Consider the following 20,291-nt stretch of genomic DNA (forward strand, 5'->3'; position numbering starts at 1 on the left):
TAATCTGCACTAGCTGCAGCAGACCATGGCGAAGAAAAACACAGATGCTGGGAAGGCAGATTCTATTGTTCCTTTTTAAGCACTAATCCTCTACATGAAGAGGGTTTTGCTTCTGCAGCCCGGTTATATTTTATTTCCATTTCTACACATTCTAGAATGCATGTGGAGTCGGTAAGCCAAACCATCAACCCCGACCCCACAGCACTGCGTCACTGCTGAGCATGTACATAAAGTGCAGCACAGAGTCATCTCAACTAAAAGCCCAGATCCTTAGATCAGGAACAGAACAGACTTTTATAGGACATTTCATAACTTTCCCAAATTATTATGAAAACATTTACAGCACATCCTGCATTGTACTACTGTACCCGATTTATTATTTTAGGAGTCTGTCCATTTTATACCAACTCCATCAAAATGGACACTGAATTCCACCTCCACCGCTCTGGCTATATGGATGGATTCTGAATGAATATTTATTGCTATACAAGCCGTAAAATTAGCTTAGAGCCACTGTGAAGCGATGACTTGTGGAGAAAAAAAAAACAAATCCGTATTTGTAAGGAAGTTTACTTTCCAAGAAATGGATTGATAACGACTCAATCCCTCATAACTTACCTGTGGTCTGAGCTTTTACACGACTCGGTGCCTCTGATGGGCATGAATACTTAACAGATCACTTCCTCCAGCTTTACACAGATTGACATCACGTTTGGTAAAATAAGACAGGCACCAATGCAAACAACAAAACTTAAAAAAATAATTACATTTATTCCAGTATCGTAAAAAGATCATTTTGATTTTATATACAAGAAGAAAAAAAATATCTGACCTTTTATTAGGTAAACTTCCAAAGAAACACCAGATTGGGAAAAATAAAACAGAAACAGATGCTTTATTCATAAAGAGGAGACTTCTTTACCAGCATGAGAAGAAGAGGGCATTGGCCATAGTAGTTATTAACACATTGCTTTCAGGTCATTTATACATCGCTAAGCCAGTGACTGCCAAGTACTGGATCATACAGACAAATAATGCGCCACAAAAGGGGAAACTAAAACGTTATAAAAACGTCAAATCTGAAACTTGTGTTTTTAAACAGCTGCATGAAACTGGACCCAAGTATGTGTGGGCCAAATCAGGACTAAGGCTCCTTTCACAATAGAGTCGGAATCTCCCCATCGCAATGCGTCGGGGAGAGATTCCGACGCTAGCGTTTGCTGCATTGCACAATGGGTGCAGCGGATGCATTTTTCCGGCGCATCCGCTGCCCCATTGTAAGGTGCGGGGAGGTGGGGGCGGAGTTCCGTCCGCGCATGCGCGGTCGGAAAAAGCGGTCCGTCAGGAGAAAAAAACGTTACATGTAGGTTTTTTTTCTCCCGACGGTCCGCCAAAGCATGACGCATCCGTCGCAAGACGGATGCGAAGTGTGGCAATCCGTCGCAAATGCGTCGTCAATAGAAGTCTATGGGGAAAAAACGCATCCTGCAAGCACTTTTGCAGGATGCGTTTTTTTCTTCAAAACGACGCATTGTGACGGATTTAAAAAAACGCTAGTGTGAAAGTAGCCTAAGGGTGTCACATCTGGTATGGTAGCGATAGACCACTGGGAAATATTTGTCTCTCACTACAAGAGAAGCTCGTATTTCAGATGTTAAATTGCTAGCTTTTGAGGGTGTTTTTTTTTTTTCCCCTCAGTAGTGGAGTCAAAAATGGTTTTGGAAAAAAAAATAAAAATTGTGGGGGAGAGAAATGAAAAATTGACACCTGCTGGCATGTCAAAGGGTATAGTTATGGCTTGCGGGTATTTAAGAACTCTGCTTGTTTAGTGTCAAAAGCAAAACTGCTTTCTTGTGGCTGTCGGAACATGCTGGGAGGGGTAGTTCAACAGCAGTTGGCAACCAATGGTATAGGGACCTGTGGCTCTCTACCTGTTGATTTGCAGATAGGAGTTGCCGCAGAGATGCTGAAAGGAGGTACAGGCTGTGGCTATCCGGCCAGTAGGGGGGCAGTGTAGTGTGCGGTTTTGTCTTACTTGCTGAAATCACGCTCTCATGAGGCTGGAGCAGAAGCTAGATCTGTAAGGAATAAATTATTTTTTCCCCAACTAAAACAGTTATATTACAAACATATGATTAAATAAAAAATTGCAGTTCTGTTCAGAGAACGTCTAAGTAGCTTTAAAGTTAATGAAACGTCCATTTGTGAGCAGCGTAAAGAAAACCCAACAACACGAGATCTGAGTTTTTCATCGATTTGGCTCTTGCTTTTACAGCAGACACATCAGACAGTGATTACTGGACCCTGTAAGACTGGACACGAGGCACATAGACCTTTAACACAGGCGGACGATGACTTAAAGTCTTCTCATGGTGCCTGCACATCTTTCTTTTCCATCTTTACTCTATAGCAAGTTTCTGTTAAATATCCTCCTATGGGCAAAAGATCCAAGTGAGGTTGCTGCAGGTGGTAAGGGAGTCATGCAGCCTTCTTGATACATGTACCAGGCATGTCTTGAAGGTTAATTTTGGATCTGAGAAAAAAAAAAAATCTATTGATCAATATATAAAAGATGGCACCGCTGCTCAATAGAAAAGCCTTAATGCAAGAAATGACAATTCTCTTGAGTGTCTACCATTGGACAGTGCAGTCATGTGACTGCAGCGGGTGATGTACCCCCAATGCTGTGCATTTCCTCTGATGACTTCAGTTGCATATCGCCATAGGGGAGAGCAGACAACCAGAAATACTATTTTATTATCTTTAGTTCGGAACATATATTTTGGTTTGACGTGTCTTATATGTGCTGGACCGCTCAGAAGCGCTCATGTATGTGGTACAACAAGTTCAGTTTTCTATAGAATAGCTGTAGGAAGAGATGTGAGCAGAGCTGGGGACAACCATTGCTTTTGTAGATTCTTGTGTTTTGCTATAGTTCTATAGAGAATACAATAATTTATCTACACTTTTTTTTCAGCTTCAACTTTAAAGAAAATACCCTCAATATTACCTGTTGTGGACCATGTGGCTCTTGACTAGGTGGCCAGCTGCCAAGGCAGCCATTAAGGAAAGTTCTCCAGCCATTACTGTGCCACAGACGATCTGTGCAAGCTGGCAGGCATTTTTGCCAGGGTATTCTGTGCTGGCTCCTTGGACTCCTAGCATCTGTACATAAAGGAAGATTTCATGAACACATAGCTACCATTATTTACATCTATCAGGATTTATTCTGCTCTAATACGGTATGACATTTCCTCACCTTTTCTTCTCATCATAAACCTTTAGTCTTAAAGAAGCACTCCCATCAAAATGTTTATCTTCTTAATAAATTGCAATCGCGGGTCATCGAGAGACATGTTCGAGCCCCCACGTGGCTCTTACACTGGCAATCCCCACATGTTTTGTGGCTGTCTAAACAGTCGCAAAACGACTCAAATATGACAAACACCCGAGCACCATAGGCAAACCTGAGTGTAATTAGCGATGAGTGCAAGTTCTTGTCAATCATCATATTCTATGGCAATGTGTACTTACAATTGCTCATTTTACTTTTCTACCCACTTCTGAAACCCCTATTAAAATTTATGATATATAGCTATCCCACCAAATTATCAGGCGATTATTAGCAGTGTGCTTTTGCTTGAGAGACAATCCTTTATTACACGTACTTGTAGGCAAGCCTGTTGTGGAGCCAGGTTGGTGCCTCCTCCCACAGTACCGATCTCTATAGAAGGCATTGTGCAGCTGATGTACAGGTCCTCATTCGTGGGACCTGTAGCTTCCATCAGTGTGATGCAGTTTGAGCTTCCAACATTTTGGGCAGCATCCTGCAAAGCAAATTTTTAGGATATATAAATTACTCTATGTAGCAATGTTGTGTATTTTGTCAACTTTTCCATCATCTGACCTGTCCACAGGCAATGTAAATGGCAGTCACAATATTGGCCGCATGTGCATTGTAGCCTCCGATGCTGCCCGCCATCGCAGAGCCAACCAAGTTCTTGTTAATGTTCACTTCAACTAGTGCAGCTGTAGATGTCTTCAGAACCTGCAGGCGTAAGATATTTGGTGTCAGACACAACCCATGTAAGAAAAGTTGTAAAATATTAGAATAAATGGTTAATTTTTTCCCCAGCTCTTGCAAATAGGTTGTGTCTGATTGCAGCTCATAATCATTCAAGTGAAGACCTTTTTTGTAAATCTAGCGCAACCATTTTAAACCACTCAGAAGAAAAACTTTATGACTCCTGGGTATGCACCAACCAAAATAAACACTGAATTAGAAACGGTTCAGTTCCTGCTTACCTCTCGCACCACATTTGCTGGTATGGTGGCTTCACAAACCACAGACTTCCCTCGACCCTCTACCCAGTTGATTGCAGCCGGCTTTTTGTCGGTACAGTAGTTACCACTTACGGCAAGAACTTGAAGCTCAGGAAATTCTTCTTGTAATCTGGAAAGAGCCTTTTCGGTGCCCTGTAGCAACATGATAAAATTTTAATACTCCCAAAAAAATAAAAATAAAATAATTTTACCAACAGACAAGGCAGTTTACCTTTGAAATCATATTCATTCCCATAGCATCTCCTGTTTTAGACTGGAAGCGAATGTATAAATTTCGCCCAGCTACACTGGTCTGAAGTCTCCCAAGACGAGCAAACCTAGCAAGCAAATGAGGTGATAAGTGAGGGAATGGTTTGGCATTAACACAAAGTGGCAACTGAATATTGCGGTGCAGAAAAGCCTCATAGCTGAGCAGCGGGACAGCCATACTACAACTTATCGTAGTTCTAGATCACTGCTTTCTAACAGAGACAAATCTGTTTGTTTTACGCTATAAAGGTTTATTATAGTTAAAAGGGTTTACCATAAGAAATAAAACATGCAATAGAGGCAGGAGACCAGCTCAACCTTCAAGTCTAGATTCCCCACACCACGGTCATGGGCAGTTGAGCCAGGAACTTGGGACTAATATTCTAGTGACTGCGGGGGGAACTTGTATTATCCTGTAGACAGGTAGTAAATATCCATTGTGGGAAGACGAATTTAAAGGTGCAGGCAGATGGTCGTGAGCATCACAATCCTTAGACTGGCTGTCAACTCTCGAGAGTGTGACAGCTGCTAGAAATACACTCTGGTCAGGAGAGCGGACAGCCAGTAAGAGGATTGTGATGCTCGCACGAGTAATATGGCTGTCTGACAGCCTCCTAAGGAGAATTATAGGCAACCCTCAGTCAAGATTCTTTCATGTTTTGCAGATGTACCTCTCTGGCCAGACGTCACCCCTCTGCTGTCCAGATTCCCAGAGTGTCTATCAGCCATATCCTCCTTCTCCTCTTGCTTCCTCAAACCCAATGTGGACAAATCTGAACTTATCTTTCCTCCATCTCACAGATCTTCCTTACCTGATCTATCACAATTAATGACATCACGCTTTCCCCCGTAACGGAAGTCCGTGCCTCGGAGTAACCCTTGACTCTGCCCTGTCCTTCAAACCGCACATCCAAGCTCTTTCCACCTCCTGTCGCCTCCAGCTCAAAAATATCTCCAGAAACTGTCCTTTCCTCAACCCTCACTCTACTAAAATGCTTGTGCATGCCCTAATCATCTCCTGCTTCGACTACTGCAACATCCTCCACAGTGGCCTCCCTGCTAACATGCTCGCACCTCTCCAATCCATCCTTAACTCTGCTGCCCAACTAATTCATTTCTCTCCTCGCTACTCCTCACTTTCCCCCTCTGCAAATCTCTTCACTGGCTCCCATTCCCTCAGCGTATCCAGTTCAAATGACTAATACTGACCTACAAGGCCATCCATAACCTGTCTCCTCCAAATGTCTCTGTGAGGGAAGATATCGGGAGATTAGTTCAATCTTCGGTCCTCCAAAGATCTCCTTCTCTCCTCCACACTTATTCGCTCCTCACCTAATCACCTGCAAGACTTCTCCAGAATATCCCCCATCCTCTGGAATTCTTTGCCCCAACACGTCCGACTATCAACCACATTCGGATCCTTCAGAAGGAACCTGAAAACCCACCTCTTCAAGAAAGCCTACAGTCTGCAATGACCCCGTTACCTACTCACCACTACTGAAGCTACCGCCTCACCAACACCGGAGCTGCCGCAACCTTCCAACCTACTGTCTCCTTCCCCACCATCCTGTAGAATGTAAGCCCACAAGGGCAAGGTCCTCGCCCCTCTGCATCAGTCTGTAATTGTTCGTTTGTTTACTGTTAGTGATATCTGTAATTTGTATGTAACCCCTTCTCACGTACAGCACCATGGATTCAATGGTGCTATATAAATAAATAATAATATGGTAGTAGGCTGCATAACTATCTATGTGAAAGTACCCTACATGGTTCTGCAAGTACAGTTGCCATTTACGAGGTTTACATCAATATTAAAAAAAAACAAAAAAAAAAACACAAACTCACAATAAACAGTGCAGTCTGTTATTTTAAATTAACTTCACCTACTTTAATGCTTACATTTTTCCTATTCTGCGGAAAGAATTTTTGAAAGTATACAATTCACCTACCTGCTTGTGCTATCAAAGGTATCTTTTATAATGTTAAATCCCTCAGGACTATCAAGCCAGCTCTTAACCTCCGCAGCTTCACAAGCTGAAGGCAACCTGGTAACTGGCCCACGAGTCATGCCGTCAGCAAGGATCCGGCTGCGTGCTCCCCCGCCCAGCTATGAAAAAGGAATTAAAAGCTCAGTATTTATTACAGACAGCCACCAGATTTCCCAGCAGACTTTATAGTAGTCAGCGATGTCATAAGATCGACCATAAATGATTTTCTAAAGAAACCATAAAACATATCTGTGAATCAAACTTACCATTATGGCTCTGCAGCCTCGGTTGGTGCTAGCCACAAGGCAACCTTCTGTTGTAGCCATAGGGACCTGGTATTCTTTATTATCCAGGATAAGAGGACCTGCTACTCCAACGGGGATGGGCATATATCCAATTACATTCTCACAGCATGCACCCATAACCTAAAAAAATAAATAGATAAGACAGGCTTAAAATTAACAAATGCAAGAAATATGGTATTTAAATGTCAGACTGCGACCCATGGAAAAGAAGAGACAAAAACATAGAATTACTGGAAGATGGACATCATCTGCACTCTTCTCAGCACTAATGACTTACCAAGGAATAGTTGTAATTTTTGTAAGGCAAATTCAGAAGGGCTGATGACTGAGGCAACTTGTGGGCCAGCATGTGCCTGCGAATTGCAACTCCCCTCTCCGGGGACTCCATCATGGACTCCAGCTTATAGGAAGGGATGTGTTTAGCATTCACCAACTTGATCACTTCTGCATCACTTAAGCACTGGGCGCCTTGCTACATAGGAATGAAAGTAAATTCTGATGAGCGATTCCGGCAGAAAACTGATTTTTAGGCTTATTTATCCAAAAGTGACAATTCCCCAATTTTCAAATATATTTAACCCCTAATCTCATCAGACTGGGTTAGCGTGTGTGTGACGCTTGGCCTGAATTATACACAGCAGCTAAGAGAGGTTTATGTTCACACCTCCATTAGTAAGCATATTTTAATAAGGACTTTAAGAAAGGATTACCTGGAAGCCGAGAACCTATTTAAGTCTGACAAATCCACTTGATGTCACAACATTACAATTTAGAAATTAACCTTAATGTGCAGACATAACTATATGAAATACGGTCCTGATCTGTACTCGCCTGACGACCACTTTACCGAAAATAATTCATATGGTTTAAAGGGACTCTGTCACCCCCTCCAGCCGCTGTTTTCAAATCAAATCCGGCGCCTGCGCTGTTTTGTTCTGTCTGGGGCAGGCGCAGTGAGCGCTGCCCGTCTGCCCTCAGATGCAGTCTCGCAGACTGCGCCTGTGCAGCCACCCAGCTTGTAAATCCCAGCCCCGCAGTGTGTTATGCATTATTCACACTGCGGGGCTGGGATTCACAAGGTGGGTGGCTGCACAGGCGCAGTCTGCGAGACTGCATCTGAGGTCAGACAGGCAGCGCTCACTGCGCCTGCCCCAGACAAAACAAAACAGCGCAGGCGCCGGATTTGATTTGAAAACAGCGCGGAGGGGGCGGCGCCCAAGAAGCCTTGAGTGACGGCAGTGTGGCGTGTGCAGCAGGGGGTTAAGACCTGCCTCCACGACTAAAGACAGGTATTTTTGCGAAATTATAAAACGCTTTATTTCTGCTTTGACTGCACCAATAACTAAAAGAGCCACCTTGTCAGAATGCAGCATTACTGCTGCACAAGGTGGCTCTTTTAGTTTCTAACAGATGGAGTGGGTGACAGAGTCCCTTTAAGTCTCTAGCTTGATAAAGGGAGACAGAATATGTAAAAAGTTAATATGTCAATATATTTATATGTAGTAACCATATACAATAAAGGCTGTATAATGATACTTTGGGATTGGTAAAAGTTAAGGGGTTTTCTCAGCATCTTATAGAAATCCTATCACGTCAAAAGTGACCAGTTTATTGTATTATTTTATTCCAGCTGATCTCTGGAGTCAGAACATTCCGGGTATAAGCAGAAATAAAAGGACAGATCCTCTTTAAGTGGGTAAAATTGCAACCAGCTTATATAATCAAGTAACTTTGCAATGTTTTTGTGTTTAAAAATCCTCTCTGTCGTCAGGAAGAGAGCTTTATAATTTTATTGCTTACTGCTCATTGCCTCGGTTACCGACCACCACTGCAGTGTATCAGTGACGGCTGTTCACCTAGGGAAGAATCTCTATATATTATCAGATAGCATCCTTCCAGCTTCAGTGCCCCTGTGCTCCTCCGATGCTGCAGAGCTAAAGCGCCCTTTGCTTGCTGCATGAGAGTGCATAGTTTGAGCCAGAGGCAAAGCGATGCCGCCAATCAGGAGCCCATTATGCTCTGACAAGCAGGAAGCTTGGGAGTAGTGTGGTCCTACCAATAACCCTGTAACTGGCTTCAGATCAGCAATGTTTGGGGTTCATGCAGTTACTCCCTGTTCACTTACATCTGGATTCTTAAGGATGCGAACACATTCATCGATGGGTCGGGGCACCACGGGTATATCAAACGCTGTTTCCTTCTCCTCTTCACTTGTATCAGGTGATGATGAGGAATCGCCCAGCACAAAGTTAGCCTTGGTTGAATTTTCAAGTGGCAATGGCTTTATGACCGCTTCTAAAAATGTACAGACAGAATTTGGATAATAGAATATATATATTTAGAACAATTAAAAAAAAAAAAAAAAAAATAGTGCAGATTTTAGAAATAAAATATGGAAGTTATGGCAGCTTTAATACCTTTCTCTTCCTTTGATGACAGGTCTTCTACTTTACAATCTTCGGAAGGCTTTTCGGGCACTGGTTCCATTCTGCAGCAACCATCTACTTGCTTCTTTAGCACAGTGACTGGAGAAGTGATCGGGTTCTTTAAGGAGAAGGTAGACTCTGTCTCTGTCTGCTCAAAAAATATGTACTTGACTGCCAGAAGAAGAGCAAGACTCAGCGTTATGACTTGCTCCATGTCCATGGTGACCATCCTGTGGAATACAGATAGAGCACTATCAGATGCTTAGGAGAGACGGGCCAGGGTATGTTATCTTTATTGGACCATTTCAGAAGATACATACGGTATAAACAAATTGCACACCTACTATGTATTTATAATAATTGCACACTCAGCAAATAAAGAGAAACTTTATTATTGCACTCACCTAGACAGATAGAACTGCCAAAGAGCCATGTTGGGTTCAATTCTCTTTGGTATGGTATCATCTAAGCCAATGGCAACCTTGTGATCCGAAATGGAAGTGTTGTTCTGAGGGGACGGTTCACTTATCCACCGACTGTGAGCATGAACAAGGACCAGGCCAAGGGACTGGAGGAGAGAAGGAATATTAAGTCACCAGCAACAAAATGCTATACAGCAATGCTATATTATTACTTAAAAACAGAATCAAAACCAAAGTACACAATGTACTGTAAGTGCAAAAAAAAACAAAAACCACCAGAGCCCGAAATACAATCAACTGAAGAAGAGAGGCACACACCATTATCATCTTCACCCTCTGCGTGACAGGGTTTGGTTTGTTATCTTCTTCCTCCTCTAATACATTTGCAAACTGTGTAAGCTGCCAGATTGGACGTCCCTCCCGGCTCTCCCTGGAAAGCTGGCAAAAAAGATCAAAGCATGTTCTTCATCCGCAACCTTACATGTATATATGCAGAAGTAGCATTGACACGTAACCCAGGACATTATATAATGTATGATAATTAGCTTATACTAATTGGGGCACTCCTGATTTTAAATCACTCACCTCCAAGACCAAAGACACGCAGGCTGGGAAGAAGGTCATGAAGGCAAAGTAGTTTGCTAGGACGGACATGCAACCAAAACAGCACATAATCTCTAACTGGCGAACACCTAAAAGAGAATAATTAATTTTTATTCTTTTTTTAAATAAAAGACATCCAAGCGCAGTCAGATGATTTCCACTGACTTGTATGGCCGATTGCAATCTGAATATAGGATCAAACTCAGGCATGCAGCAATTCCTTTCCTCAGGGCGGCAGAGTCTGCTATAGACTAACATTGGTCCAAGTGTGGTCAGATGGTTTGTCATACAGGCTGTTAATTAATGCGCAGGGGAGCAACAGCAGTGCATGCACTGTAGTGAGCGGTTGCTGCTATTGCCCACTGTACCATCCAATTGACTGAAAGTTCTCTCTGCAGCCGCTGCACAAACAAGACGGCCGCAGAGGATTTAAATGCCATTTGCTTGCAAATTAACACAATATCTGCAGGTAAATAGTATTTCTGGACATGACCTTAAACTTCTGGTCGAATCACCTCTTCCTGTGGTAAAGAAATACTATACAATAACCTTCATAGGAGAGATTTGCAACTAACCAGACATTGTTCCAACTCCAATCACAAGACATTCTACAAGGGCATCCAGGGTGAATGTAGGCCCTAGGATGGCCATGCCACGAGCAATGTTGTCTCGAACTTCATCCTGTAAAATATTTTTTTATTTTATCATTAGGTAGATCTGAAAGTGCGGTTAAACTAGAGGAGTCAGAAATTTACCTCCAGGTATGATTTATGTGCTCACCTGAGAGTTGGAACTAAGAGCAAACTTCGCTAAAGCACTGGCCTTTGAGAGGTCAATTAGCAGCAGGAAAAAGGGGAGCGCCTCGCTGCCGGGAGGATAAAAGAAGTGTTACATTCTACAGATAACTGCAAAACTATAAAATGCACCATCCAACACCAACCCGGGTACTACACTTACTTCAGGCCTGTCAATTCTTTATCCAGAAAATGAATCACCACCGTGCTGAAGACAAAGCTTGAAAAGATGGTAAAGAGGCCGGCAATACCTAAAATACCAAGAAAACCTCAGTTACTGAAGCACCATATGACGACAATGGCTGGAGATGAACTGCACATACACAGCACATACCTAAAATGTATTTGGAGCCGAGCTGCCGAAGGTTCTGGAACTGAAAGTAGATGTAGAGGATTGCAATACACCGAGTGATGGTTAATATGATAATGTCGCTGCTCAGAACATCCTGTATTGTGGAGAAGGAAAAGCATAAGTGAGATACAAGTGCTTAGTTCACCTTGTATTTGTGTGTGAGAAGTCAGACAGGATGACACATTGTAGAAAAGTAGATTGGAATCATTAAGGAAAATGTACACTCACATATAACATTACTGATCTACTTCTATGTTAATGATACATATAGCAAAAGTGTGGACAATAACGCAGGGGGTGATCAAATCACTGTAGGTATTAAAAGCCAGTTAGACCACTCCAGGAGCCAAGCAATAAGGGTTTCCATAGACAGCAATAGCAAATAATCCAAAAACTGAGCCACATTATGGAACTTTGCATTTTTGCTTCCTGGCTCCTGGGATTTCTCCAGTAGCAAACTTAAGGTACCTTCACACATAACGATATCGTTAAGGATATCGTTGCAACATCACGCTTTTTTGTGACGTAGCAACGATCCCGCTAACGATCTCGTTATATGTGACAGCGACCAACGATCAGGCCCCTGCTGGGAGATCGTTGGTCGCTGGGGAATGATCAGGACCTTTTTTTGGTCGCTGATCACCCGCTGTCATCGCTGGATCGGCGTGTGTGACGCCAATCCAGCGATGTGTTCACTTGTAACCAGGGTAAATATCGGGTTACTAAGCGCAGGGCCGCGCTTAGTAACCCGATATTTACCCTGGTTACCATTGTAAAAGTTTTTTTAAAAAAAACAAAAAAAACAAAAAAAAAAAAAACACTACATACTCACATTGTGATGTTTGTCACGTCCTCCGGCATCAGCTTCCCTGCACTGACTGTCAGTGCCGGCCGTAAAGCAGAGCACAGCGGTGACGTCACCGCTGTGCTCTGCTTTACGGCCGGTGCTGACACAGTCAGTGCGGGAAGCTGACGGCGGGGGACGTGACAGACATCGGAATGCGAGTATGTAGTGTTTTTTTTTTTTTTTTTTACTTTTACAATGGTAACCAGGGTAAATATCGGGTTACTAAGCGCGGCTCTGCACTTAGTAACCTGATGTTTACCCTGGTTACCCGGGGACTTCGGCATCGTTGAAGACAGTTTCAACGATGCCGAAGTCGTTCCCCTGATCGTTGGTCGCTGGAGAGAGCTGTCTGTGTGACAGCTCCCCAGCGACCACACAACGACTTACCAACGATCACGGCCATGTCGTATCACTGGTCATGATCGTTGGTAAGTCGTTTAATGTAACGGTACCTTAAGACTATGGTCATATGACAGATCTTCTCTCATCGGATACAATTTTCATCTTCATCTTGTCCATTCTGTAAGTCATTCAAAAAGCGGTCGTCGAAATGCAAATTTTTTTTTTTGATGGACCCATTCACTTGAATGGCAAAGTGCTATTTGATTTACGGATGCAAGATGTGCATGCTGAGATTTTCTCCTTGGACAGACTCATTAATAAAGGCGAGGAGTCAGAACGAACTTACTTCTTCAAACTTAGGGCACTCATAGTTCCAGCCACAGATCTTATTTCCTGTGAACATGTTCATGGACATCATGCAAATAGTGATGGTCACTGTACCCACGATAACCTCCCATGGGTGGGAAGCCACAAACTGGCCATGCATGCGGAACAATCGGGACAGCATCTTCACGGTTAGTGTGACCTAGATAAAAAAAAAAAAAAAATTAAACTCTCTCACACAAACCTCATAACCCACAAAATCTAATCTCAGAAAATGTATATCTCCAAGTCATCTTCAGAGGTGTAAAAGTACAGCACCTCATTGTTACTTTTATCTTCATACACCCCCACAAAATGTAAGGTCCCTCAATTGTGTCCGAGATCCCGACAAACACCCCACAGCTACTGGTTGGACATTATAAATTGGTATTTATATGTTCAGCTGCTCCTGCCATTATACAGCCATAGAAGACATAACACCCTTTTACTCTACAAAAGCTTCTAGTTTCAGAAAAAAAAAAAAAAAAACAAACAAAAACACACAACTGTCACCTGAGCAAATTTTTTTTGTGTTTTTCTTAACAGATTCACTGCTGGATCTGAATAGGGTATTTATAGTGTCGCCATCATGTTGACAGTGTGGCAACCAATCAGCGAGCTCAGTGACTCGAGCCATCAACCTGGGCAGAGCCACCAGAGTTATTGGTTGCAGCGCTGTGATGTGACAACAGCGCTGCAGATGATGATAGAGAACAGAGGAGCAGTGAAGACTATGTGTGCCATCATCTGTATATCAATTTATTTTATTTTTTTTTACACGCGATTGTTATAGGATAACGGTTTTATAAAAATGTGTTTATAAATATCGCATTAGATTTGTAAAAACTGATGCCATGTGAATGAAGTCAGATCTCATTCTGCGCATGCGCCACTATTTTCCCGGAGGCCACCGCCAGGGTCGGCGTCAGCACCCGGGCAAGTGCCGGGGCCCTGGCGAGACGGGGGGGTGGCCCACTCACGCTGTCAGAGATCCATCTGGCCGTTCAATTTGCGCTGGCACAAGCATCTTCTCAGTCAGTGCAGGGCCAGGCACATAGGGGTTAAGAACGCAGCCAGCGTCACATTGTTTGTGGGCGGAGAGAGCACGTTCTCCTGCTCTGCTCTCCCGCCCCTCGCTGGCTGCACTCACTGACTGCTGAACTTATCAGATTCAGGCAGATTCCGGAGGAGCTCCTACCCGCCATGAGTGAGTGCGATGTATCTCTGTATTCTGACAGTCTGGGTGACCTGGGGAGGCCACAGCTGATATACTGTATATTATATACTTCAGCAGCCGACCAGGCCCCCAGCACCTGTCCTGTATATGTATATACTGTATCTATACAGCCTGTATGACTAAAATAAATAAATAAATATATAAATATATATATATATATATATATATATATATATATATATATATATATATACACACACACATATACATACACACACATAGGACAGATGCTGGGGGGGCTGGGCGGCTGTTGAAATATATACACTGCACAGTACCACTCCTCCTGTCCTGTATATATACACTGCAGAATTTTCAATAGCTACCACTCATGTAAGAAGTGAAATCTGGCATTGGACTATACCTATATTTCTCTGCTGTATCTGGGCATCATGAATCGTGGTATGTGTTAAAGGGGAGGGGGGGCCCACTGTGACTCTTTCGCCCGGGGTCCTCAAAAACCTGGAGCCGGCCCTGGCCACCACATTGCAGCAATGGATGTGCAAGGGCTCTGGGCTTTCACAAAATGTTGGCGGAGCCCCCGCACCACCGAGCACTGCTGAACCAGCCTGGGATGAGAGTCAGAACACCGCCAGACCACCAAACACCTCCTGGGACCCCGCTCCACTAGCGCTCCCAATCAATGATGGAATTTCTGACCTCAGGGCTCCCACTAATTCGGAGATGATCGTGAGAGATGACCACAAAGCTTTGAAGGGGTTGTTCTACAATGTACATTTATCACCTACCCATCTACGTGGTGGGGGCATTACGGATGAGACCCCTGTGATCACTGGAATTTGGGTCCCAACCTCACGACTGGTCAGTGCCACAGCTGTCAAAGTGAGGGCTTCATCGCTACATTACAGCAGTTGGACTTTCCACTTTAGATCATGAATTACGTAATCTAATATCCTAAATTATTGCTCGCAATGTTGGGAAAGCCCCTGCTCTCATCACTGGCAAGCACATTGGGGGATTCTTAGTGGACATCTGGCTTTCCGGGAATCTTGCTTCATTTACAAGTCTGCTTTTTCTTGGCTTTAGCTGAAGACCACGCTGACTTTCACTTTCTATGACTGATCATGTCAGATCATTTCATGGATATTACATCAGCGTTTGTCCATTCCCAAGTTGCCATCAGTACAGTTCACCTGGTCCATATATAACACATCCATACAGCGCCGTCACCTTTGTACATACTAATCACTGTCTGCTCTATGTCTTTTATCAGTGAGAATCCTTGGACTTGCAAGTTCAAGAACATCAAGATTTCCGATGAGCACCAAGGACATACACTAATTGATGTATGTATATGTTACATAGCGTGATTTTTTTTTCTATTAGAAGGCTGAAACAGAAGCTTCATCCACTCCCACAATGATACTTAGGTCTTAAAGGGAATTATGGGATGGCGGGACACAGCAACACACTTGCCCCTGAGCTGTACCTGGTACTACAGTTATGTGCCCATTTACAAGAGTGACTTTCTGATATTCTTGCTACAATCCCCCATTGTGATCTCAGTGTCTTTTTTTTTTTTTTGCTTTAAATACATGATTAAAATATAAGGCACCTAGGCTGCAAATAGGTAACCCAGCATTAATGGGTCCCACACGCTGTTTGTTACAGGTCCCATTGATCTAGAAAATGGTATTCATGACGATATAGGTATGTGCAGCCCTAAATAATTTACATTTTGTCAAGGCTTTACAATAGCACCAGCTGAATGCAGGATCCTTCCTTCTAACATATCAGTAATGTGGACAAACCAGTCCATAAGTCATGTAGCACTGAGCATTTCACGACACTTTCTGGCCTGGTTTAGGCTATGTGCACACGTTGCGGATTAGGCTTTGGAATTTCCGGTGTGGATTCTGCCTCTCCTGGCAGAAAACGTACCTGCGGATTTGTCGCGTTTCTTGTGCGGTTCCGCAGCATTTTTTGTGCGTTTTTGCTGCGGTTTTTTTTACAGATTTGCTGCGTTTTTTACCCCTGCGGTTTTTTTTTATAATGGAATGGGTACAAAAACGCTGCAGATTCACAAAAAAGTTGTGACATTCTACTTCTTTTAAACCACGGATTTTCCGCAAAGTGTGCACAGCATTTTTTTTTCTCATTGATTTACATTGTACTGTAAATCAATTGCGGATCTGCAGCGTTTCTGCACCGCAAAAAAACGCTGCGGATCCGCAGTGAATCCACAACGTGTGCACATACCCTTACATTGATGACACCTTTTTTTCCCCACGAGCAGACACTTAGCTTGGAGCCCTCTTTAAATGGAAATAGGTTGCAAAACTTCATTTACCTTTCTTTCACTTAACATATGGCCCAGTGTACCATCAAATCTATAAACAGCAACAGCGTAAACACTAAGGTGAATAGAGCGGCGGGGCACCCAACAAGCGGCAAGGAGAATAAAGCGGCAGGGTACCCAACAAGCGGCAAGGAGAATAAAGCGGCGGGACAGCCAGCAAATGGCAGCGGTGGAACAGCTGGCGAGTGACAAAGAGGAGAGACTGCAGAGAATATGCTCTTTATTATTTGACGGTACTCAAGGGCCATATGTTAAGGTACCTTCACACTAAACGAAGCTGCAGCAATCCAGACAACGATCCGGATCGCTGCAGTGTCGCTGGAGAGCTGTCACACAGACAGCTCTCCAGCGACCAACGATGCCGGTAACCAGGGTAAACATCGGGTTACTAAGCGCAGGGCCGCGCTTAGTAACCCGATGTTTACCCTGGTTACCAGCGTAAAAGTAAAAAAAAAAACAAACAGTACATACTTACCTTCCGCTGTCTGTCCCCGGCGCTGTGCTTTCCTGCACTGTGTAAGCACAGCGGCCGGAAAGCAGAGCGGTGAAGTCACCGCTGTGCTTTCCGGCTGGCCGGCGCTCACAGCCAGTGCAGAGAAGCACAGCGCCGGGGACAGACAGCGGAAGGTAAGTATGAAGTGTTTTTTTTTTTTTTTTACTTTTACGCTGGTAACCAGGGTAAACATCGGGTTACTAAGCGCGGCCCTGCGCTTAGTAACACGATGTTTACCCTGGTTACCAGCGAAGACATTGCTGAAACGGCGTCACACACGCCGATTCAGCGATGTCTGCAGGGAGTCCAGCGACGAAATAAAGTTCTGGACTTTCTGCAGTGACCAACGACATCACAGCAGGATCCTGATCGCTGCTGCGTGTCTAACTGAACGATATCGCTAGCCAGGACGCTGCAACGTCACGGATCGCTAGCGATATCGTTCAGTGTGAAGGTACCTTTACAGAAAAGATAATGGTGGAAAGCCCCATCACTTTAATCCATGCACAAGAGAACACAAGCCAGGAACTTTCAGCCATGGAAAGTCCAGCTCTACTATATCAAAATGCAGCAATTGGAGAATTGGACTTCCCAAGAGAAGTCCCTGCACTGTGTAAGCGCCAGCCGTAAAGCAGAGCGGACGTCACCGCTGTGCTCTGCTTTACGGCCGGCCGGCGCTGACACAGTGCAGGGAAGCTGACGCCGGGGACCGTGACAGACATCAGATGTGAGTATGTATTTTTTTTTTCTACTTTTACAATGGTAACCAGGGTAAATATCGGGTTACTAAGCGCGGCCCTGCACTTAGTAACCCGATATTTATCCTGGTTACAGGTGAACACATCACTAGATAGGCGTCACACACGCCGATCTAGCGATGACAGCGGGGTGATCAGCGACCAAAAAGAGGTCCTGATTATTCCCCACGACCAACGATCTCCCAGCAGGGGCCTGACTGTTGGTCGCTGTCACACAAAGATATCGTTAGCGGGATCGTTGCTATGTCACAAAAAGCGTGACGTTGCAACGATATCGTTAACGAAATCGTTATGTGTGAAGGTACCTTAAGACAGTATTGGATTTATTGTAGAATAGTATAAAATGTTACAATCAGATTCAGAGCATGAAGATACAAAACCATGTAAACCCTCATACAGGGCTAATTTATAGGGACCTCCTGGATGAACAACTAAATAGGAACAAAACCAAGAGTAAGCACCCTATAAAGATAAGAGGTGGTTGCAGATTACTAGGTACATTAGTTGCCAGACTTCAGGGCCTGACCAGCTCTGCTCTCAGGATATGCTCAAATCATATGTATCCTTACATGGGAGCCTGTATCCAAATTGCTTTATTTACAGACAGACTAAATAAACATATGTGCTGCTGCAGGGTATCCACATCCATAGCACTTTACATCTACGTGGAAGAGAGTAAGTAGAAACCGACACAGGTGTGGACACCTTGGTGTACACTTTAGGCACAATCCAGACCCTCTGAAAAAGGTGTTTATATTTTACTACTATTATTTTTTTGTTTTTACATTTTTACACTAAGAACATTTATAGACAGTAAAAGAAAAGAATCCAAAAAGTTAGCTGATGAGGTGCCAGGCTTCACCACAAGATGAACATGTAACAAAATGAATAAAACACACAAAAATCTGAAATAAACCCCATAAAGGAAAAAGAGGAAAAACGATTAGTTTTTCAAAACGTTTTTAAGATCTAAATACCAAACATTAGTAACCTGAAGGTGTATGGCGACCAGATCCGGGGTATAACAATGTCTGCGCTATATACATAGCAGTGTATACGTCCCAAAGACTAGTCTACTCCATACAGGACAGTGTTACAGCGCTCATACACCAGAATACGGAGGCCATGTCCTCTGCTGCTGGCGGCCACTTACACGGACTACAGTGCCATCTGCGCGCCTACACAGCGTGGTGGCGGTGTAGCCATGATTGGCTCAGACTGGGTAGCCACAGGAATGGGAAGATGGGCTCACATCGCCATACGGACATTACAGCTGTGTGCGCCGTGATAAGCAATGATCCGAGACAAAGAATACAAACAATACAAGGAAAATTACAAGCGTCATCTGGGCCCGGTTATGGGTCAGATAAAACCAAATGGACCCTGTAATACTCAGTGGTCCCTCAGTCATTTGGCTCCAGGTACGGAAATACATCCATTTAGGACATTACATCCATTTGTGTGTTCTTATAGTCTGACCACTGCGGTGGCTGTAATGGAGACACAGGGTGAGGCGGGAGTCACACACAGACCGGCCCTGACACCCCACACAGCCCGGGCGAGGAGGAAGCCAGCCGCCGCTGTGAGCACACAACATGGAGGTGTCTATGGCGGCGCCCTACAGGCTGGACACGTCCCCTAGAGCCGCGGCGCTTCTTCTCCCTGCGGTCACTCACAGTGTCCGGTGTAATGTCACCTCCTCGCCATGGCGCCCTCGGCCCCTGCAGTGACGTGACCTCCCCGCAGGAAGTAGCTGTACCCTCCCTGTGAGGACCCATCAGTCTGTTACACTGGGAGCTGTCTAATGCAATGCCTGATCAGAACGACCGAAACTAGTCACCGCCGCCGAGCGTACACACTCACCTTCGGGCAGGTGGCTCGGTCCTGACTGGCCCGGCGGCGGCGGCGGTGACTGCTAGTCGGAAAGCGGCAGTAATAAAGAGAGCAGCTCTCCGGTCCACCGCCGCAAAGCGAGTGAACGAGCGCGTCACCTGAGCACAGCCTCAGCAACGGGGGGCGGGGCCTGAGGGAGAGAGTCTCCCAGTGGCCTGATCCTGCAGCCAATAGAAATGCTGACCAGGTGAGCTCGTCATGGCCGTTTCTATGGTAACGAGCATCTATGTGAGACGAGGATGGGAACGCGCGATCTCTCCTCACTGACAGCGAGCCAATGATAGCGGAGAGCCGGGGGAGACGGGGCCGCGGCAGCCGGCTGCACAGACAGTCCATGACCCGAGTGTACGGCTGCGGCAGCGCACGCTGCAGAGCCCAGACCTTACATCACCACAGATAGCCTACATGTACTAAATATGGCCGACATCACAGCTCTGGGGTAACAATCTGACATCACAGCTCAGGAGTACGGCCTGACCTCACAGCTCTGGGGTACATCCTGACCTCACAGCTCTGGGGTACGGCCTGACCTCACAGCTCTGGGGTACGGCCTGACCT

General features: G+C 44.6%; 1 protein-coding gene across 4 annotated transcripts; it reads right to left on the bottom strand.

The window, feature by feature from the left end:
* Nucleotides 1-751: 751 nt before the first annotated feature.
* On the bottom strand, nucleotides 752-19,852 carry HMGCR (3-hydroxy-3-methylglutaryl-CoA reductase). 4 transcript variants are annotated; one of them, XR_011318254.1, is made up of 21 exons: nucleotides 19,704-19,852; nucleotides 13,019-13,198; nucleotides 11,466-11,577; nucleotides 11,295-11,382; nucleotides 11,118-11,202; nucleotides 10,913-11,018; nucleotides 10,320-10,426; nucleotides 10,053-10,172; nucleotides 9,717-9,880; nucleotides 9,304-9,542; nucleotides 9,012-9,181; nucleotides 7,164-7,358; nucleotides 6,848-7,006; nucleotides 6,543-6,700; nucleotides 4,556-4,661; nucleotides 4,306-4,476; nucleotides 3,908-4,048; nucleotides 3,669-3,827; nucleotides 3,011-3,165; nucleotides 1,529-2,533; nucleotides 752-1,485 (listed from the first exon to the last, which is right to left on the bottom strand). XR_011318254.1 is itself a non-coding variant. In XM_069750275.1 (20 exons), exons 2-20 carry the CDS (start codon nucleotides 13,178-13,180, stop codon nucleotides 2,479-2,481), a joined length of 2,652 nt encoding a protein of 883 aa, XP_069606376.1. In that variant the 5' UTR covers nucleotides 13,181-13,198; nucleotides 19,704-19,839; the 3' UTR covers nucleotides 752-2,478. The 4 variants fall into 4 exon arrangements, 2 of the variants coding, with proteins under 2 accessions (XP_069606376.1, XP_069606364.1); XR_011318248.1 differs by lacking the exon at nucleotides 19,704-19,852 and adding an exon at nucleotides 19,517-19,647; XM_069750275.1 differs by having other exon boundaries at nucleotides 752-2,533; nucleotides 19,704-19,839.
* Between the last annotated feature and the right edge of the window lie 439 nt (nucleotides 19,853-20,291).

This window comes from Ranitomeya imitator, chromosome 1 (genome assembly GCF_032444005.1).
Source record: "Ranitomeya imitator isolate aRanImi1 chromosome 1, aRanImi1.pri, whole genome shotgun sequence".
NCBI classification, from domain to species: Eukaryota; Metazoa; Chordata; class Amphibia; order Anura; family Dendrobatidae; genus Ranitomeya; species Ranitomeya imitator.